The sequence below is a fragment of the Pyxicephalus adspersus genome, chromosome 6, assembly GCF_032062135.1.
Source record: "Pyxicephalus adspersus chromosome 6, UCB_Pads_2.0, whole genome shotgun sequence".
NCBI lineage: Eukaryota > Metazoa > Chordata > Amphibia > Anura > Pyxicephalidae > Pyxicephalus > Pyxicephalus adspersus.
Genome location: NC_092863.1, coordinates 78,228,781 through 78,240,794, shown reverse-complemented (window position 1 = coordinate 78,240,794; position 12,014 = coordinate 78,228,781). Strand labels below are relative to the sequence as shown.

General features: G+C 37.8%; 1 protein-coding gene across 3 annotated transcripts in view; it reads right to left on the bottom strand.

The window, feature by feature from the left end:
- Positions 1-12,014, bottom strand: part of IQGAP2 (IQ motif containing GTPase activating protein 2) — a 146,156-nt gene that overhangs the window by 97,054 nt on the left and 37,088 nt on the right. For all 3 annotated transcript variants that reach the window (XM_072416286.1, XM_072416287.1, XM_072416288.1), the window contains exon 2: positions 9,306-9,405. In XM_072416286.1, coding sequence (XP_072272387.1) covers positions 9,306-9,405 — 100 coding nt within the window. The remainder of the gene's footprint in view (positions 1-9,305; positions 9,406-12,014) is intronic.

The following is a 12,014-nucleotide window of genomic DNA, read 5'->3' as shown; positions in this document are numbered from 1 at the left end:
CAAGATTTAACCAAACAGACAATTGCTATTGGATTTGGGAAACTCTGGCAGTTGGTTTGGGCAGCAAAGGAGAAGGTGGAAGGTAAGGTAAGGCTGCTTGCATTTCCTTCTGTAAAGAGAATCAGTCACAGACTTCTTTAATTTTTGCGCACTCTTTTAATTTCATAGTAATAAATAAATGTGAAACTCATCTTCCCCACCGTACCATAAAGGAATATAGCTGATCTTAGGCTATTGCTTTTTTTTAGCTAATTGTAAGAAAATAAGTAGGACTACTGCATGCCCATTTGTCTAATCATGGCTGTAAGAACTGCTCATGTGCTCATTTGGCCAAACATAGTGATTCACTGTGCATATTCCTGGGAACACTCCTGGGTGCGTACCCGTGCATGACTTTTGCAAATGTGTGTACAAATGCACATGCACTCTAGCTGCACTAGCACTAGGCGGGCTTTTTAAACGGTGTCCTTATTCTTCAGCTTATCCTGTGCCTGACCTTGCATTACTCGTTGAGACTTGTTTTTGGCTACTGACCCACTTCAGTGAATACCCCTGGTTTTGTTACATGAACTGTGACTCTCTAATCTGACTTTAGATTGTTACTTGACAGTTCTCCTGAGTATTTCTTTGTAATTCACCTGCCGGCAAGTTACTGACCTAGGCCTGTCATTTGACCCTGCTTCTGCCTACTGTCCTTTACCTCACAAGCCAGCTAGTTGCCGATCTCAGCCAGTTTCTGACCTGTGTGTGCTCTCTGACCTGTACTTGTTTTTGCTAGCAAGTTGTCAACCTTTGCTACCTTTGACTACGTTCATTCATTAGCAATCATGCTCCTCTGGCACCGTTGTGCATCTGTTTCCATTACAAGGTTCACGCAGGGCAGAAAAGCAAGAAAGGTTTCCCTTATCTTTTTCAGACATCCACCAGGTACAGGATACTGATGCTATTTGCAGGCAATATTGTCAGGGAGGTCTGTGCTCAGCAATTGTGGCTGGGTGGGAAAGTAGCAGCATTCATAGAAAAAAATCTGAAAGATAAAGCTTTTACAGGTAAAATTTTAATTAGAAATTTAACTTTCTATGGCCTTGTTACAAGGTGATAGCTCTTCCTACAACAACCATGCAAAACTGTAAACATAAAGCACGCAAACATTTTAATGATTTTTGTTTTCTATGCACAGATGCTGTAGATTGGAATTGTTTTGGCACAGAGAGCCCGGTGCTCCCACCAGCCAGTGACTCAAACACTCAGCACAGGACTGAAATAGTTCTGAAGTCACACATGCATGCATCCACTGTGAAAGTACAATTTCATGCTTGTTTGTGACATTCAAAATCTGGCTGCAGATCCTCGGTACAAACTGTGTCCAAGCATACCCAAAAGGCTGGAAAGTCAACTCATCTCCGTTTAAAGGAGTCCTGTGACTATCATCAAAAGTCTAATAACAAGCTTACAAAGCAAACTGTGTGTGGTTGGCAATTAAACTAAATCAGAAAACAAAATATACAAAGTTTATTACAGAAGGAAGCCATGAAGAGAGCTGTGAAGGCTGCAATCTAGAGAGGCTATTGTTTTTAGATTATACAGAATAGCTCTCCAGCCTCCTATTTTTAAAGCATTGGCAAAGTACTGTAATTTCTTTTAGTGAATACACATTCATTGCGTCTACTGTTAAGTAGATGTAAGGTTTAAAGCTGCGTACACACGTGCAATAATTATCGTTAACAAAAAAAGTGCACAACGACTTGCCAACGTCGCCCATGTACGAGAAATGTCGCTAGAAACCAACTACCGACCCAGAGGATCTGATTGGGCGACGATTGTTCGCAATCTATTGTGTGTACGGTTGTTCAGTGATCGTGGATGGTTCTGCGGTACACTTTCTCCTTTACATGTCACTTCGGTTACAGCATGTACAGAATTGTGCACTATACGATCGTTTAAAATAATCGTGCATAATCGTTGATCAGTCTGTCTTTTTCTAACTACAAATATTGCACGTGTGTACCTTATAAAACACTGTGCATTATAAACTGCCTTTTTTCTCCTCTTTTGTTATCCTTTGTGGCATCTTAGTGATTCAGGTCTTCAGTCTACATGCAGTCCAGAGATGGCAATATAGAATTTGCAATGGCAGTTTCTTTAAAAGCTGTAGACCGTGCGATTATTATGATTAATATTAAACAGTATTTATATAGGGCCAACATATTACGCAGCACTGTACAATAAATAGGAGGTAGCAGTGTTCCCAGACCCTTTTAGCTAGGTGGTTACTGAAGAGTTGTGTCATAAGACAGGGGCTGCCACCCGCCTACAATTTATTACCACCCGGCTTAAAAAAAATTCTGGGTTGAACACTGGGGTAAGTTAAATAGGTCTTTGCAAAGCAGACCTAAATTCTACATGCTTCCCTGCTTTTTTTGTCCAGACATACTTAGGACCCTGTGAACAGACTACTCATTTCAATCAATATCCTTTGAAATGATTTAATGCGCCTTTGATGTATTTTTGGAAAAAAAATTACCTCTAGCCCACAGATTTCTGCCTAAGGCCACCATCTTCTGTAAGATGTAATGTCTAATGCTCTTTGGTCCTCCCTTTGCAGCTATCAATTAGGGTATATAGCAAGGTGAAAGAAAAAGTTTAGCCAGCTGATGACAATCGCCCAAAACAAATAATCGTGTTGGTTACAAAATGTAGCATGTGTACAGCAGTGTCCCAATTTTGTTCATCAATCCACCTAAGCAGATTTATGAATTACTGATTAAGATTGATCCCTGTGCAGTTTTATCTGTCATTCTTTTGTCGCTGGATCTGATCATGAAAGAGTGTTTTCAGCAACAAAAATTGCAGGTTTGTACGCAGACTAACAATGGTCCCTGCTAATACATGAAGCCACTGGAAAACACTCCGAAGACAATGCCTATTGTTTTTGGGAGAACACAAACTAAACTGGCTCGCTTCAATTGTGAAAACACATAAGGTTACCAATAATTAATTTTTATTCTCGAGGAGATGAGATCTAGGCAGAACGGCTTTCCAATTATGCATATGATTAAATACAAACTCCCTTAATAAAGGATTTCTCCCTTTTTTTCCTGAACAAGCGTCCTATTTTTTTTTCTTTGTGGCGAGTATCATGACAATGAAAAATTCCTGTGTGTTCTTGAATGATGAAAGCCTAGAAGTAACACATGACCAAATAGTTTTAACACATAAAAAGAAACCAAAGCAGAGCAGAAATATGAGGAAATAGTCCGAGGTGACCACATGAATTTATAACCAGAAATGCTAGACAAATACAAGTGATTTGCTGATTGCAATACAGTCATCACATTCTATGCACTTAATGCAACAGGAGAAGACCATGTAGGCCTAAACCAAATACCCTCCCGCAACCCTACACCAATGTTTATACTAGGCAGGATCTTGATGTATAAAAGCAGCCAATATAAATAATAGCACTGGGAGGTCTCTGTTCCTAGTATACCCATATAGGTTGTGGTGAGGAGTCTTGTTAGCCCCAGGCCTTATCCCATAGAAGCCATAGTTCCCATACACATAGATGATGGCAAAAACGTCTTAAACATCTGTATGCAGTATGGAAAAAATGGCTCTGAAACATTAGGCTATATTTACATTGTACACCAGTGACTCTGCATGGGGGTGATGAGATTGGCACGCATGATCCTGTCCCCCATGCATTTCTTAACAGGCCTTACCAAAGGCATGCTGCTATTAAAAATAAATAAACACGTTATGAGCTTATTCTATAAAAAGTGCAAAGAACAAAGTGCTAACTGCAATATTTCACAGCAACTGATAAGAATTTTCCTCAAAAAAAGGAGATTTTGATTGGTTGCTATGACAATTATAGGCTTTGCAAGTTTTAAACATAGGCCCTTTCCCGCAACAAGTAGTGCCGCACTACAAGAAAGCTGCATTACAGCACAATGAATTATGCACTGCAATGCTTTGGTGTGGCCCATTTTTATTTGGCTTTCTAATGTAAACAGGTCAAAAGAAATTAAAATGTGCATGTTGCTGTGTACTGCACCTCAGTGGGCCCAGCAGGCAATAAAATTGTAATATTTACCACCAAAAAAACATAATTTTGGTTGTGGATAGTGTTGCAAAGATTTAACCTCTGTCAGGTTTTTATTTCATCTGTGTTCCTGTTTTCACCTCACATTAAACCCTGTGGGAACAAACAGGAAGATAGACTTCAACAAGAGCAGCTATAAAAAGCTAAAAGAGGCAAAAAAAATGGATATGCACAAAACAGCAATAAACCACTGTAGGCGTGTTTATAATATACATATATATAATATTGTACAATGGTTTTTATGTACATGTTTTAGTCCAGAACATAAAAACATGAAAAAACACTTAACAGAGGCAGAGTACCAATGGATGAGAGGTTAGTGTGGGTGTTCAATGTCAGAAGATCTCCCCATCTGCTATTGCCATGACATCTTTCTCCTTTCCTCATAGGTATATCTAAAATCAAGGGACTTGCATTGCTCCTAGGAAAATACTTGATAAATCACAACATAAAACACCATTCTATGAAATAGCCTGGACTGCCCACTGCTGTGCCACTGGAAAAGAAGAATGGCCATGTCTGTTGCATGCTCGACCAGAAGTCATCTCAGAATGCAGAATGGCATGCTACCAAAGTTGGAGTTGAATCTTAAAAAGTACAGTTATTTAGATTAGTCAATGCATCAGATCAAATAGAGTAATGAATATGAAAGCAATAAGGAATAATACATTTAATTCCAAATGAGGGGGGGTTGGGAGCCCTGGTACAGAGAAGTTTACTGTACACAATATCCTATTTAGCTCTTGATTTTATATATTGCATACAAACTTTACTAAACTTAAAACACAATTCAAAATAACAATATATTTGTCCAATTTGCCTCAAGCACTTAGATCAGCAGATCTACTGCAACAAAGACCCTTTAGAATAAGAACTTTGCAGCTCATATTTTCTGATTTATATGGATTTAACAGATACCCATGACAGGGTGTGTCAGACCGCAGAGGCCAGATACAGACACAATGCCAAGTCCTGCTGATAACATTAGAAAAGGTTCTTAAGCACTTGACAAGCCAGCCAAGAAAACCCAAGGCGTTCTAACATAGAAATCTTGGATTCTGCATGGAATTTCAAGTGCTGGGCAACATAATTCTGGTTACTAATGAACACTGAAGGCCCGACAAGTGGCGGCAGCCAGCAGATCAGTATTGGACTTCTATGTGCCAATACTGGAGATAGACTCATAGGAGCACCATTTATCTTATTTATTTTTTTAGAAATTCTGTAACTCCCTATGATTGTGCATGCAGAAACCTAAGGACCTCTTGATTTTATTTCAGACTAAGCAATAAATTGATATATGTACAGAGCTGATTTATCACTCTCAGTGCAGCACATTTCAGGTTATCAGCCATATGACTGGCCAATATTGGTTCTCATACAACTGTCACCAATCTTATCTGAAGTTCCAGGCACAGTCAGGGTGTGTTCACCTCTGCAAATTTTATTTTCCACTATGTGTAGGATTCCAGACAGTAATCGCAAAATATAAAAAAAAAAAAAAAAAGGATGACAAATCTTTGCAGTTCTACAAACAGCACTGCAATTTGTACAGACAATTAATTATTAATAGACAGGAAGCCATAGTATAACAGAAGCACATTTTAACCGGCCAACATTTAAGACCTTGCCAAAAGCGGTATATTATTGTTACAATACCACTATTCTTCACTACTAACTACATGCTAAAAAACAATCTCACAAGGAAACGGAAATTCAAACAGCTGGATGCAGTTTTTCATTTTGTTTTAACTTAAACAAAAAAAAAATTAGTGGTAATAAATCAATTGGAACTGCCAGATTAAATATATGCTCCACATATGATGGATTCTCTGGGCTACCTGTGGTTTTATTTAGAAGACAAATAGACCAATCTCGCACATATATTTGCACAAGATCATTGGCGTCACTTGAACTTACCTGAGCCTCACAAAATAACTGTCTTAGAGGAAAGAATTACCGAGCTGGGCTTTTGCACACAAGGATTCATTATTAAGGTCAAAAGGTGTCTTTGGGGTGTATATTATTTTAACTCTATAAATACAAAATGCTACAATGACATGCTGAACGTTCACATTCTTCTGATTTTCAATTAACCTTTATAACTTGAGTTCATTCTAAAGTAAACTTGCACAAGCATTTTTGGTAGGTTAAGACAAAAAAAATTGTAATACATCATTAAAGTGTCAGATTTTTCCTAAGCAGCAGAATCCTCTTAAGTGGCTGGCACTGTCCAGGAGACGGTCACTACGCTAATTTGCCTGGGGCAATGGTGCCCCAATGCAACTATGACTATGGACAGCTGGAAAGTCTGCACACCTTCAGCTATTTACTTGCAGTAATTTCCCAGAAGGGATGGGGTGTCATCAGCATTAGCAAGCTGGAGTGAACGTCCATGAACTGTTCATTCTTAATCGGCACTGCTGTCATTGTACCATCATCTTACTAATATATGGAATGCCTGCCAGCAGCAACACCTGTGTTTTGATCTTATTTCTCCCGAGTACACAGCAGCACTGAGAGGTGTCACAAGGGGTCACAAGAAGCTTTAGTCAGTATTTACAGTAGGAGCAATATGGGTAATTGTATCCCCATACAACTAAAATCCTCCAATTACCCCCCTCCCCCAAAAAAGTAGTACGACCATTTCTGATAGACCTTTATTAAAACTGAATGTGACCCCAATTCTATGTTCAGAAATAATACATAGTCTCATGTATGTTTATATCTAGGTTTAAAAGATTATAGTGTTTAATAATGATCAACTTTTAACTACAGAGGACCTAATGCTTGTAAAACCATAAAAGTAAAAAAAAAAAAAAAAAAAACATGTTTAAGGAATTTATAAAACGTCCTCATTTCCTGGTACTTTACCCTAGCACAAATAGTAGTGTGCACCCCTGGTTATTACACGTTTCACAGAATACCTAGACACTTGAAAAATAATTCATATTTGATGGTCTTATCCTAATGCTACATATTTATTGATCAATGTGTACACAATGAATATAACTAAGTTCCCTATGTTACAAAGGTTGAGAAACACTCATCTAGTGTGTATGTTGCCTTCATCTGCAGAACGAGGTTGTATATGGAGGTCTGGATAACAATAAGAGTAAACAGCTCATACACAGGCCCAAGAAAAAAAAATAGAAGATCTCAAGCAGGTGTGCGGCTTTACTGGCAAAATCTCAATAGAGCAGGAAAAATATTACAGTATTTTGATTCCAAGGGTCTACAATGCATATGTAGAAAATGCAGCATCCTATGAGGTCACTTGTCATGATGACATCTTGCAGTGCTGGAGTTTCTCAATCCTCACTACAAGCATTTTATACATGAAATATGTTATTTACATTCCCATGTATGGTTTCCCTCAAACTGTGCCACACCTAGGTAACATGCCCGAAGGTTAGCTGGCTCCCAATGAAATAATCCTCAGGGCAGGTAAATGTATAGTTTGTCAGAAAATACCAGAATATTCTTGACTATATTTTTAAGTAATGTAAAATTAGTGCTATATGAATAAATAAAATATATAGAGGAGTAAGAACATGTGCATTTTGTATCAATTGATTGGGATTCCATGTAACAAGCGCTCTATTAGTGTACACTGTATGGACCATTTATAGCACATTCTCTATTCTCCTGCAAAGGTTGAAGTAATGCACAGTATTTCTATCTCCTGAAATAAATGGTTTCCATGGTGAAGAGTTCTATGGTGTTGCAAAAATATTATCTTTTTCTACACTGAGAAAATAATGAATGGCTATCTTGTTGAAAATGTTCAGCATTACACTTTATACATTTTATATTTTTTAGCATTATACTTTATGAAAGTGGAGTGAATATCCAGACTGCACATTACCATCATTATTATAGCAGTATCAATAATGACCAGTGATCTGCTGTCATTGCACAAGGCACCTCTTTATTACCCCTGCTTTACACAGGACATGGCCTTTGGGAGCAAGAACGCAGATAATTGGACATCAATATGATCGTTTTCAGGGGAGCTAGCAAGAGCTGAAAATGGCAAAGTACAGAAGAAAGATGTCAGCAGCTGCCAGCAAAAAAAATATGATCTACTAGGGGTTTCAATAACATTTTATTTCTTATTTCTTCTATGTAAAAAGTACCATGCATGTAGGAGGTGCAGTAAACCACAGCAAATACATCTAATGCTGTCAGATCGCCTGTCTTTTCTTGCTACCTTTTTTCCAGTATTCATACATTGTATAAAAATATCTACTTAATCTGTAAATGTGCTGTGCACACTAGGTTGGGTTACAGTAAAACGGATGGAGAACCACTTGGCAAACCCATTACAGTTTTATTAAATCTTGGTAGCTTATACTGTAATCAATTTAAAACAAACAAAACTTGAAACTTTAGAGACAAAGTGGGCTGTGTGGGTTCCCTCGTGCCTATATGTAACAGCCTTTGGGCCTCGCAATTTGTTATTTAATAAGGCATACATCACGTCTCACCATACCCAGAATCTTGAATTATTTCTTTATGTAGTATGGCTGAAGGTTAGGATGATGGGAGTGTAAAAAAGTAAGTATTGATGCCTATGGACCTTATGGTAAAGCATACCTCTTACTTTGTATTTCAAGGACTAAGTACAAGTTTCTGTAAAAGGTAAATTTTATCTCCAAAAGATTATCACTTGAACCCCAAACTTTCTGAATTAAGCCCATAACCTGAATTTTACACTTTTTTTACAAAGAAAACAAAACATGGCCAACAACTGCGTAAGGTAATTCTAGTGTTGATTTCTACAAGTGTTCTTCTTAATTTGTTCTCTATAAAGCCCTTTGAATCCCTGACCCAGACATTAAACAAGGCTTTGCAGAAGTTATATAGGGCACCCCTGGCACTCAGTCCAGCTCTCTCACATCAAGATGGACAGGGTTTATTCACAAGTTTAAGCCCTGTATATTACATGTCAAAAGGTCTAAGTGGCTCCAAAGGGACACATTAATTTTTTTGCACATCAATACAGGTATCTGTAGGTGTTGCAAAGTTTTTAGGACTAAAAGCCACAGGGCCTTAATGGAAATCAGGAGATCTAAACAGTGTTCTATTCAGGTTTGCCTGGAATATACTTTTGGAGTATAAATTTATTAGCGCTATGGTGAATGTTGGGGAATTGTTGCCCTAACACGAAAAAGGATGCAAATGCAGTTTTTTTTACCTTTTAGCTTCCTCTAGGTGGCATAAATACTCATAAGCAATGTTCTGTCGCCTTCTTTCATCCATTTCCTCCGCGGAAAGCCTTTCATCATCCACGATAGCTGGAAACAGAAACAAAAAGTTAAATCCCACAAAATTACAGGGTAGACCAATTTCAAACAAATGGTGAACTCTAATAAATAAATGCTATGCATATTTACAAATCCCCAATTGCCAATTAAAAGCTCATCATTTTCAAATCTCCGGATGATGGTGCCGACTTTTCCTGCCTGGATCTGGACACACACATTTTTCTTTGTTTGTCTTTATACTTAAGCACTTCCTTGTGTTTGTTTTCAAGGTTTGTCATTTGGAAGTTGCTGTTTGTTAGATCTGTGAAACCTTTGTATCATGGCCCAGCCAAATCCAGGAGGCGGACACAGCCACACATGAGAACAAAATATGTGTAGTAGAGGTAAACTTTGCAGAGTAGACATTTAAAATCACTTGAGCGGTTTACATTTTATATATTCACTGTATACGTTACTTATAATAACAAACTAGTTAAAGCTATAATAGTACAAATATAAAATGCAAAATAGTTGGGTACTAGATTTTAACTGGAATAGCTCTTATGTTCCCAACATACATATACACCGTGAGAGATAAGTATGTAGTTTTATACATTAAGTGAATATGCAGCCAGGTTGAGGATATTTAGGCTTTAAATAAAAAAAAACAAGTTATCACTGACCTTTGTAGCTATAAGCACTGTGGATCTCAAAGTACACCACAAAAGCATTATTCTAGCTCACCCTATTCTACCCTCCCTGGGCAACTTCTCTGCATTTAAAATACAGATTAGATGACAGGAAGGTGGACTGTCACTGCTGGAAATTAATAGCAGGAGAGAGAAAAAGTCAACCTACTGCAGTCAAAATCTTAAAGTTTGTTTTGGTTCCAAGGCCTGTTATGGTACATAAGGACTCTTTTGTTCCTCATGTACACCTGAACCGAGAGAAACATGGGAGCTTCCAGCACTTTTTTAACAAAATACCAGTTATATGACTGTCTCTGGCTTCAATAGTTTCAGGAGCCTGCATTTTCTTAAGGTCCGTGTAAAGTTTAAAATTTTAGTTTGTGTTCTTTTTATTACATCCATCACATCAGCATAAACACTAGAGAAATAGTATTTTTTTTATAAGTAGAGGTCAGCAATGACAGTCTTCTTACTTCCTCATCACAAGCTTCCTTTAACCACAGAAGCACACTACAATTTCAATATTGCTTAGAAAAGAAATGAAAATAGCAATCTTTGTCAACTGCAAGGACGTGTTCCCACTCGGGCTATGCTCTGTTTGCTGTCTGAAATTACACTCTGTGTTAGGGCAATCTATTGAATTGAATGGGATGCACAACACACCCCAAAAAAATTGTGCATGCTGCTTCATGAAGTGCACCAGTTAGGTACATTTGGGGTGCCATTAAGAATAAACAGCGATGCAATGATCAAACCCATTTAGTGTGAACTTCCACAAGTTTCCGTGTAAACACACGTGTTACCGCAATGCATTAGTAGGAACAATCCTTAACACGGGTTTGTTTGAAATGTTAACCAATGAAGACATGTATGACCCATAAGAAGAGTGGTCTCCAAATAATCTAAAGGTTTCCCAGGGATACAAAAGACCAGATTTTGTATACATTTGGCTCGTTCACTCGCATTGGCAAATAAATACTTTTTAACTGAAAATGTAGGTTTGGTTAAGTATTGCACATATCACATGACACAAAAAAAAATGAAACCATTATAATTTTATTCTACATGGTCTCTGCTTTTAGAAAAAAAAAAAGATTTGTTTACTGCTTCTTTTACATTTTGCCTTGACATATGCTTTAAGTTAGAGGTCCCCAACCACCAGGCCACAGACAAGTACCATGCCCTGGCCTTTACCAAACTGGGTTGCAGCCATCCTTGCAGGCTTTTATAGTTTTCACTTTGACAAGGATCATTGTTCTCCCTGTTGTCATTGGCTGTTGTACAGCCAATCATGCAAACTGGCTTACATGATTGGCCCAGCTAAAGTACAGCAGAGAAAAAACAGATCCTTTTTGTAAACGGACAAAGATGGCTGGGGCCTTGTTCTCCAAGCCACCACTTCCCCCTGGGACTGCTTATATGCAAGAACATTTTTCCATAGAAACCTTCCCATCCCCTGGTTCATGGAAAACCAAGTTTTGGAACCAGTCAATAGTGCAAAAAAAGGTTGGGGTCTGCCAAGTTACAAAAAATGGAAAACAAGTGTACTTTAAAAACTAGAAAGCTCATTTTACTGTAAAACTACTTATACACAAATAATTTCAACTTAAAATAAAAACCCGTTGAGAACATAAGAATTTATAATGAAAGATTTCTACTAACAATGAAACTGAGCATAAACAAGGCAGACGTAATAATTCTCTAAGCATGGTATTACATTACTGCAGACTAACCATTGCAATAAAGTAATCCCTAATGGCTTCATTATACATGGTTTAGGAAATATATTACTTAGGCCAGAAGTACAAACAATAAATATGAAAGGTCACCCTTTTCACCCTTTTGTTAAAAAGAAAGAAGCATATTGAAGATACTGTCCTTCTCTAATGCCCCAAACCTGCAGCAAGCTGATGCCAAGACAGGGAGGGTTTTGCAGGGACAAATTTAAATTTGAGTCTAAAAAATAGGGTT